At 40.9% G+C, this 10,892-nt stretch overlaps 1 protein-coding gene across 1 annotated transcript in view; it reads left to right on the forward strand.

Annotated features, from left to right (window-relative positions):
- Positions 1–10,189, forward strand: part of LOC122662944 (galacturonokinase) — a 127,131-nt gene extending 116,942 nt beyond the window's left edge. The window contains exons 12-15 of the mRNA XM_043858649.1: positions 3,435–3,504; positions 3,625–3,714; positions 9,221–9,357; positions 10,172–10,189. Coding sequence (XP_043714584.1) covers positions 3,435–3,504; positions 3,625–3,714; positions 9,221–9,357; positions 10,172–10,189 — 315 coding nt within the window. The remainder of the gene's footprint in view (positions 1–3,434; positions 3,505–3,624; positions 3,715–9,220; positions 9,358–10,171) is intronic.
- Positions 10,190–10,892: the final 703 nt, after the last annotated feature.

Raw genomic sequence — 10,892 nt, forward strand, 5'->3', positions numbered from 1 at the left:
CTTCAATGCCAAGAAAATACCTGAGGTTACCCAAATCCTTAATCTGAAAATTGTCAAGTAGATATGTCTTCACCTGTGCAATCCCAGAAGCATCATTACCAGTGATAATAATATCATCAACATATACTGCTAAGATGGCCACATTAGACCCTTGTCGTCTAACAAAGATAGAGTGATCAGAGTAGCACTGAGAAAATCCACAACTAGCAACAACACTGCTAAATTTATCAAACCAGGCACGAGGAGACTATTTCAGTTTGTAAATTGCCTTATGAAGGCGACAAACTCGGACACTATCCTCCCCCTGAGCAACATACCCAGGAGGTTGCTGCATATACACCTCCTCCTGCAAGTTACCATATAAGAAAGCATTCTTCACATCCATCTGAAAAAGGGGCTAGTCAAGGTTTACAGCCAAAGAAAGCAAAATACGATCGGAATTCAGCCGCGCAACAGGGGAGAAAGTCTCAAAGTAATCGACCCCATAGGTCTAGGTAAACCCCTTGGCAACCAAACGGGCCTTATGCCGCTCCACAGTACCATCGGGATTGTACTTCACGGTGTACACCCAACGACACTTAACAAGATCCTTACCAAGTGGGAGATCAACCAAAGACCAAGTCTTACGAGAGATGAGAGCCTCCATCTCCACATCCATAGCATTTTTCCACTCAGGGTGAGACAGAGCAAGGGTATAAGAAGTGGGAATAAAAGTAGAATGTAATGCCGTAGCAAAAGCACGATAATGAGAGGGAAGATGAGTAACAGACACATAATTTCCCAGAGGATAAAGAGGACGGGTAGTGCAAGTACGAGTACCTTTTCTCTGAGCAGTAGGGAGATCATCAACATCAATAGGAGGATCTACAGGCAAAGAATCAGCTGGTGGCAGTAAAGGTGGGACCGCAATAGGTTGAAGTGGGAGCAGCGGCTGCTGTTGGTAACGACGCACATAAACCTATACAGGTGGGGCAGCTATCGGCAGAGGAAGAGGAGGAAGAGGAGTAGGGGCAGCAACCCGACCAACTTCATCAAGATTAACATCAACAAAGGGACCAACAAAATAAGGGGAACTCTTGAAAAAGGTAACGTCAGCAGAAATAAACTGTTGGCGAGTAATAGGGTCAAAACAGCGATACCCCTTCTGGGTACGAGAATATCCAAGAAACAAACACTGCTGGTATGGAGGATCCATCTGCAATAGAAATCCGAGAGGACATAGAAGGCTGTGTGTAAGATGAAAACAAATTAGGCTTACCGGTCATGTGAGAAGATGCTCCGGAGTCAATGACCCACGGAGAGGATGAGAACACAAAACAAGCAGTAGTACCTGAGTGGGCAAGAATAGCTGTAGATGTAGAAGATGAAGTCTCAAGTTGTTGGACTCATTGTAAGAGTTGAGAGACTAAATCATTAGAAGAGTTACCACCATCAGTAGAGGATCCCGGGGCAGTGTCGGAAGAGTACACAGAATCAGCCCCTCCATCAGATACGGCCGAATTTGCAAACTACTCACGGGCCCACTGTGGTTTGCCATGTTTGAGCCAACACTTATCAATAGTATGATTAGACCGATTACAATGAGTGCACCATCTAGAACCAGCATCAACAGAACCAGAACCAGCAGTGTTAGACATAGTCCCACGACCTCCAGAACCAGCTCCACGACTACGCCCAAAAGTAGAACCACGACCGCGAGAAGCGGTACCACCACGGCCACGCCCTCCAGTAGAAGTGAAAAGGGCAGAATTATCTTTGTTGGGAGAAGCTGAATCAGATTTCACCACTGAAGGGGATACAACTCTCTGGAGCTGACAATATGCTTCATTCATATAGGGGATCTTCTCTCCAGTCAACAATTGACTTTTGATGGATTGAAGATCAGAGTCTAACCCAGAGAGAAATTTGGCAACCAAAAATTCAGATCGTTGGGACTTAATTACAGCAGCATCAGTAGAGATAGGTTGGTATACATTAAGTTCTTCCCACATCCCCTTCAATGAACTGTAATACTCACCAAGGGATTTTCCATCTTGTTTAAAAGAGAAGAATTTCTCATAGAGGTCATAAATTCGGGACAGATTTGTATCTTGAGAGTAGCTTTCCTTGAGTTCTTCCCAAACCCCCTTGGTAGTTTTATGAAACATGACATTAGAAGCAATGGAGGGTTCCATGCTATTCCAAAGCCAGCAAAGAAGGGTTGCATTCTCAGCCTTCCAATCATCATATTTGTCATCAGTAGATTCCAGAGGTGCCATGGTAAGGTATTTCATCTTCTGGCGAACAGTGATATAGACCTCAAATGCTTGAGACCAAAGAAGATAATTTGAAGCACCATTCAGCTTCACACTGGTAATCTGAATATTAAAGTTGTCTGTAGAAGACTTAGAATCAGCCATTAGGGAAAATAATAGATGTAAACACCAATGTCGATAACAGCCCAAAAGAAAACCCTGATCAGGGTAAAACCGATAGCCTTGAAGAATAGGGCAGAACAGCCCAATACAGAAGTATAATCTTGGATGAAGATAACCACCAATAATGATGTATAATTACTGTAACTCCAGCAGCAAAAATGAAGAACAGATCCCAGAAGAAAAACAAATCGATTTCCACAGGGTTTTGGAATATCGATTGTCAGGGTTTTAGACAAACAAGGAACCAATCTTCAAGTGCTTCGAACAGCAGCAGGAACATACACAATCAGTTGCAGCATAGCAGGGAACTCTAGTCCTTCATGAATATATGAGTAGAGTTCAGATCAATATAAGCAGCATATGGTTGCTGTAGACCACGATAGAAATAAAAGGATGAAAAACCTTCAAGGCAGCAGCAGCAAGGAGAATCTCGTGGATCAAAATTCAATGCTCTGATACCATGTAACAGAACTGAAGATAAAACCTAACCTGTAGCAAGAGATCTAGAAGAAGAAAGCAAAAAAGAAAGAAGATCTGAGAAGAGAAGAAGTAAAAACCGAGAGAGAGAGAATAGACTTCTCACGATTTAGTTAATTCCTAAAACGTGAGAGGCAGGTTTTATTTATAATCAACCTTAAGTGAATTACAATAGAAACACCCAAAATACCCTTGAGACATAACACTAAATAGAACTAACTAGAAAGAACCATAAAAAACAGAAATAACCCCAAATAACTAAACACGATAAATTACATATTGAGTACAGTATAGTTAATCACAACTTCTACGGACTTCTTCATCATGTAAGGTTGTCTGATTGTGGACTAAGATTTCCTCTCACCTGGAGATGAAGATGAGTTCTTGTAGCTTCTCGGAGTAAATTGTGAATTCTTATCACCTCTTATTTTATGATAATATGTAATTAAGAAATTTGTATTTGTACATTATATAGAGTTCTATATATCCCAGCATTCTTTTCTGAACTTTGCTTGCTTTTTTAACTTTCTTTTTTCACAGTACAAATTAGAACCAAATCTAGCTAGAAGAGCTGAGCATTATTTTTCTGAGAACATGCGGGTTGCAAAAGGTATTATCCTTCTGTGGAAGTTTTTGTAATGATCTTGTAATTGTCCTGCCAATTTTGTTTCGCTTCATGCTTCACTTAACAATAACCTGATCTTTGATTCTTTAATCATTTAAATCGCAGGACTTCAAGCATGGGCATGTGGCAACATAGGGGAATTTGGAAAGCTCATTACAGCTTCTGGTTTAAGTTCCATCCAGAATTATGAGTGTGGTAATACCTAAGTTACTAGTTTTATCGTTCTTCACCATTACTAGAAAAGGGCAACTTTATTATTATCTAAGAGCTAAAAATTAAAACAAATGGATAACTCAACTCGGCTCAACTAAGGTGTATTTTAACTGCTGGGGTTGGATGCACAGGTTGTTCCTATCTAACTTCACTCATCCTTGTTTATTTACCTGTTGGTGTTGGTTTCATTACATGCCACCTTTTCAGTAGTATATGTTTGGGTATGTAGGATAAGGGTTTTAAGTATTGATAAGTTCAAACATATTTGTCCAATATGTATCTTATATTTTCCCTTTCCAGTACGATGCACACTTGATAGATAAAAATTATTTATACATCAAGCTGTTTAACATATTGACCTGAAACAAACCGATAGATAATGAAATGATACAATTCAACAGTTCGATACACTGTCTAAAGGGCATACCCAGTGCACGAGGCTCCTGCCACTGCGTGGTCTGGGGAGGGTCATAATGTACACAGTCTTACCCCTGCTTTCGCAAAGAGGCTGTTTCCAGACTCAAACCTGTTACCACTTGATCACAAAGGAGCAACCTAACCGTTGCACCAAGGCCCGCCCTCTAGTTTGATACACTGTCTAAGCATTTAAAAATGCAGAACAAGGAAATCAAGGACCCTATTTCTTATCTGAACTCATTTCTCCTTTGACCTGAGATTGACCCTACATTGTTTTGACAAGTAACCAGCCTAATGCAACTACAACAATGAAACCACTCCCAAACATAAGATTATTGTCTGGAAAAAACTATCAGGAAGCATTCAGTTAGTGATCTAATCATGCCACAATGCCTATAATTTTTGGGATCACATCTCACTCACTTGTATTTCCTCATTCCTTGCCAACCAAACCGGGTTGAGAAACCGTGATACCTCTTCCAAAACTTACCTATTTCCAGTCAATCCAAAAGTTCCATAAATATAAAATGGAAATAAAACCTGACCTGCATCTTTCTCTACACAGTTTATGTAATTGCTAACTCATCATTATAAAATAAAGGGAAATTTACGTTTACCACCCTTGTGGTTTGAAACAATTGTCTACCACTCCTGGAATTTCATCTATTTCATAAATCTCCTCTGTATTTTGAAAGATTCTTATAAACGTACCCCTACCATTAGATGAGAACAGTTAAGTGATGATGTCATCGCCCAAATATAATCTAAATGCCCAAACTAACCCTGGGTCCATTAACATGACCCTTTTACCCCCTTCTTCTTCTTCTTCTTCCTCCTCCTCCAACCCCTTTCCTGCAACTCCATCCCCACCTTGCTACTTCAACCTCTACCGGACAGCCCATCGCATTTAATGGAAAGCTCAAAACTCTGAAATCTTAACCTCTAAACCCTACCTACACCTTTAGAATTTGAAATCCCCCTTGGAATCCTACCGTGGCAGCATGGCAGTAGCTGCGGTCTCGGTTTTCTCCTAGTTGTGGAAGCAAAGGAAGAGTTTCGTCAAGAAACTGTGGTGATGACGACGAACTAGCTCATGGCATTAGTATTACTGATCGAAATCCTGATCACGATGAGTTCGCATTCGAGCTGTTCGACGAAAAGCCAGCAATTTCTTGCGTTTCCTGTTGTAGGGTTTCTCTGGCTTCACAAGGTCTCTAGTTTTGGAACAAGCAGCATCTGCTAGGCTGTTGAAAGGATTTTGATTTGCCATTGTAGAACCTCGAAATACCTCTCTGCACTGGAAGAACCTCTTCCAACGCTTCCATAGTGGTCAGTTTCCCATGCTTGTAAGTGCTCTGCACCTCTTTCTCACCGGAATCTTCTCCGTCATTCTTCTTGTTTCAGTTCTCCAACCTTCTTCAATGACATCTCTAAAATCCAAATAGACAGATAGAATTAAGGACGTAGAAGATTGTGATACTGGTTCTCGCTCATGGCTTCGACACAGATCAGTCAGCATGGAGGAGCATCGCTCCCTACTTCACTCCTTACTACAAAAGGATCCGTTCGATTGAAAGGGTCTCTAACATTAGTATTCTTTCAAATGAGGAATTTTAGACACCACATTTCTCCACCTACTCTCCTCCTCAAATCCTTCTTGTCTCATTACATGCTCTGCACTCATTACACATTCACCAAGCAAGTATTCCAAGCACTTTCCCTTCCTAGAGAACTCATTTATCAAAAAACATTCAAACTGATACTTAAACAGCGATATATAATGCATAAAGACCCAATACTTTGGCATTCCAGTCTTCGGTATGAAATACCCAGAAAACAAAAAGAACAAACCCATCACCCCTGAAATCACAAAGTTCCCAACTATAAAATTTGGCGTCAACTAGGTTGGGGCTGTTGGATCTACAAGAAAACCCAACCTAGAGAGTATTCTATATATCTTTTTCTTACTTTTTATCTTGTCGTAGTTTAGTCCTACTATTAGTCTTCTCTCCCTGTCTCTCTGGTTTATTTCTTTGTCAGCTTTGAGATTGAAAAGAGGAAACCGGAAGGTTTTAATCATCATGTGTATTTCTTCATTTCAATCTAATCATTAGTATTATTATTAGTAATTTAAGAGGAAACAGAGACGAAACCCTAAAAAAAGGAGGTGAAGGGGAAGAAAGAGGAAGATTGTTCGAGTTTTTATTTCCATGGTGACGATGGTGAGTTCCACAAGTGGCCTCTTGGCGATGTTGAACGAGCCTCACCCTATCATATCCTGCCGACTTGTCTGGGAGGTAGATTTATTCCTATATTGACAGGAATGGTTTTGGCTAGGGATTGTTAGCAGAGGTGGAGTTCGTTGTCGATACGGGAGATGTTTTGGAAGTGGAGGTGGTGGATACAGTAGGGGTAGAGGTGGTGGTGGTGGTCCAGGGGAGGGGGTGGTGGAGGTGGTGGAGGTTACGGTGATGGTGGTGAATAGAAATAAGGGAAGAAGAAGAAGAAAGAAGAAGAGGATTAGGACAAAATTGACATTTCCTTCCAAAACTAACAGAGTTAATACCTAGGGGTACGGAAGTAATTTTTGAAATTTCAGGGGTGGTAGACATAATTGTTTGAAACCCAAGGGGTGGTAGACATAAATTTCCCTAAAATAAAAGGACAAATGTTTATGGTTCAAGTTTTATAACTCAATTTCCCTTTCACCTATCTAGAAAGAGAAATCATCCATTTCCTACACATTCAGTTTCGTATATATCTCTTCTACCAACACTTTGAACTCCAACTAGACCCACACTACATTTGCAATCCTACTTGAGTACATTTTTCTACCTAGAAAATGCTCTGTAGAAGCAACCTTTATCATATTTTGGGTTTCTTTTCTCTCTTCTTCCCCCCCCCCCCCCTCCCCAAAAAAAAAAAAAAAGAAATCCAACTTTCAGTTTTCATGCCATTCATTTTCACCAAATCTATATTCACAGGTAGATCCTTGCAGCCTTCACAGGTAGATCTAGTACACCCCCTGAGGTTTGTTCACCTATCTTGTAGCCCCCCTATTATTTAAAACCTTACTTACTGACCCATAAACCTCACGGTGTTAGTTAGGTGTTAGTTTTACAATGTAAAAGACCAAAATAGCCTTTGTACATCTTCTTCCAAATCAAACAAAACCCAAAGTGAAAGAGATGGCCTTTTGAAACCGAATCTCATCGTCTTCTTCCTCTCTTCTCCATGGATCTGCAATCGGCCCAAAATCACAAGCTCTGCAACCATTTTTGGCGATCTTCCTCCCACTCTGTGAAAGGGCTCTGCAAATCGATTTCTCTCAACTTCAGATCTCTCTTCTCCGTGGCCCTGCAACCTCCTTCGCTGGCTTGCAGCAGATCTATAGATAATGAAATTCTTTCTCTCTCACCTGTAAATCTGTAATGCTCATGGGGTAAACTATGGTTTTATCTTGGGCCCACTGAATCTTCAACTCTATAGTTCTTCTAATCTTATCCTTATTCAGTTCGTCTTGTGAAACGTCACATTCAAATTCGAAACTAGAAACTAGAAACTGCGAGCACTTCTCAAGCTTCTTCGGACTATGCAGGTCGTCTCTTCAACTATGTCGAAGAACCTGATCTCATCCTCTGTAATTCCATGCTTAGGGGTTATACCAGAAACGTCACTTTGAGCTAACTATCCTCTTCTATGTTCGATTTATTCGGGGGGAATTCATTCTGGACCACTTCACCCTCCCTTATATCCTCAAGGCTTGCGCTGCCATGTGTTCTACCCACCTTGGGCAGCAAATCCATGGCTACCTGATTAAGAACAGTACTGTTTCTCAAGATATTTTTGTGTTAAATTCACTTCTGGATATGTACTTTAAATGCCATCTGAATGAAGCTTCAATGCTAGTTTTCAGGCAAATTTCTGTGCCCAATTTGACTTCTCAAGATTTTGGATTGTATCGAAGAGAGAGTGAAGGAGATATGGCATGGTGAGATTGGTTTCAGAGATGGCAGAATCAGAGATAGGGTTTGGGTTTGGAGAGTTCAATCATGGCCACTGGGGGTTTAATGACCGAAATAAAATAAGAACTAGGAGAAGAAGAAGAAGAGTCGAAGGGGTATTCGGCTATGGAAATGGTTAGGGATTTGGTAGATGGAAATGGTTTCTGTCGGTGGGTTTAGGTTGAGATGTTGATGGAGATAGGGTGCGATTATCGTAGGGAGAAAATGAGGAAGGAACAAGATGGGTTGTAGGTGATTTCAGGTTTGGTTAAATGGGAAATGGAGAGGGTTTCATCAGAGAAAATAGGGATGGCAGAGACCACCTGAGAAAGAAGCATTAGAAGTAATGCGGCTGTGGATGCTGTTCTGTGATGGTCCCCCGGCTTAGGGAGACCAGCTTCACCGTCTCAGTCTCCCTCTTTGTTTTCGCGATTTGCAGACGCAGGAGAAGAACGTGGCAGTTTGCAGAGGTTGGAGATGTTCCATATTTTTTAACACCTCATCTACAACCACCGCTCTAGGCATCATAAATGTTGCACCGCCAAGAATGGGTTCCATCGCCGTTGGCATCAATATCGTCCAGACTGAAGGCATTGCCGCCCTCTTTTCCGGCCTCTGCAACCGCCCCAAACACTCTCAAACTCTATTTTTTCTTCCAATAGATTCTAATTTATCCAAAACGGTATTATGGTAAACTCCTATCACCATAAGGGTATTTTGACCTTTTAAGAATTTATGGTCTGCTGACATCATCACTTAACAGGTTCACTCCAACGGAATGGATATTCCGTCAATCCCAGGGGTCCATAAATAAGGTTTTAAAACTAGGTTTGGTAAAGTTTCTTGAGATGTTAATCTGTTCTTGCATGGTTTTGTTTGTTCAAGCTTCTTATACATTCTGTTTAAAGAAAAACGAAACATTTAAAAAAGTCACGTAATAGATCCAGCGATTCAAATTTTTATTTCTCACCATACTCTTTACATGTGCAGGTGTACTATCATATGCCTTTGTGTGTCTGTGAACTCATATTTGTTTCTATTTTGTTTTATGAAATCATGGAATTCAGGTTGTGAGCCATTGATACAGCTATATGATATCCTTTTGGAGATTCCCGGTGTGTTCGGTGCACGGTTCAGTGGTGCTGGATTTAGAGGTTGTTGTCTTGCATTTGTAGAAGCTAATTCTTGTATGATGATTGTGATTGTTAGACTAGATGCCGTAGTCGGCTTGAAAATGAGGCCCGTGGTAGCCTGTAGTATGGGATGTGGTTGACACCACCTGAGTCATACAATACCATATAGATATGGGGCTAGAGTTTCATCACCCGTGCTACGTACGCTTGCCAACAGGGGTTAAGGTGTTGGATGCTTGTGGGGGCGACCATCAGAAAAAGAGAAAAGAGAAAAAGGAATGAATAGAACACCGGAATGGTGCATGAAATGAAAAGAACACCGGAATGGTGAATATGGGCTGAACGAAGAAGGAAAAGAAATGGATTGTCCCACGGGTTAATCACAGAGGGCTGGTCGGGCTAACCTTGGTGACTGATGTGGGGGCTGACTGGTCCTCTCCGACAACTCAATGGGTGTATCGCGGGAAGGGATTAGAAGCCCGCACCAGGGATACATGTATTGGGGATTGTAGTAGCACTAACCTGACTTAGTTGTATTGTTAGGTGGCTAATAAAAAAAAATCTAGACTTGCACATCATGTAGGATCATATGAACTGTGAATTGTGATTGCATGTGTATGCATGATTGATGTTATTTGCTCACGAGCTCGGTGGGGCTCACACTCTGTTGTACACTATTTTTTTTCTTAGATGATTTTGCAGATCGATGCCAGTGTGGCATGGAGGCTTATCTCGAGGAGGAGAATCCTGGTTGTTACGATGATGTCTGTGTGGACCCCGACGGAGGTCATACCGATCCTGCATACTTTCTCGGTGGTCATTGACGAAGACCGTTGAGGAGTACTTCTGATGTTTTGTTGTGGGAACTCCTTTTTGTTTTGCTAGGAGTTATCCTCGTTCTGACTGTGGATCAGTTGTAGTTTCTTTTTACTTGTTTTTTTTGGGGGGGTTGAGTATGCTCACCCTGTATATGTCTATGTATGTAGTTCTATACTTATCAGTTTGGTTTCTTTGTTTGTGGGTGGAGGGAAATGTGCAAACTATCTTATGTATATATTATCACCATTTCCCCGTATAGCTATGCTTCCTTTTATTATAGAATTGTAGTTTTTTTTTTTCTGCAACACTCTGATCTTACTTATGGTAATGAGATGAATGTGGTTTCATGAATGTAAGCACTGCTTCTAAATCCGTGGGATTTGGCGGATTACCGTATGCAATTCGGGTCACCTACCCAATCCTCCTTGGGGGTGGTTTGGGGTGTGACAGAGCTTGGTATCAGAGCGTGAGGCTCTTCTTAGATTCATGGAGTGCAGACTAGGACTAATAAGTTTTAAATAATAAAATATATAATATTTAAAAGCTACAGGGGAGGTAGATGCGATTAAATAAAAAGGTGCACAATTTCCATTAAATAAAAGATAACTGTGGCCAAGCCACTACATAAGTTTCATTGGTAAACTAAAGGTTTAACAAAGTACATAGCTATTTAAAAAAAAAAACACACAAAAAGTTGAAACATCCTAAAAATAAAAAAGTACATAAGCCAAGCATAGAAAATAAAAAGTAATCATAACCACGAACCATAAAATGTCCGGAGCTGCAC

This window comes from Telopea speciosissima, chromosome 5 (genome assembly GCF_018873765.1).
Source record: "Telopea speciosissima isolate NSW1024214 ecotype Mountain lineage chromosome 5, Tspe_v1, whole genome shotgun sequence".
Taxonomy (NCBI): Eukaryota; Viridiplantae; Streptophyta; class Magnoliopsida; order Proteales; family Proteaceae; genus Telopea; species Telopea speciosissima.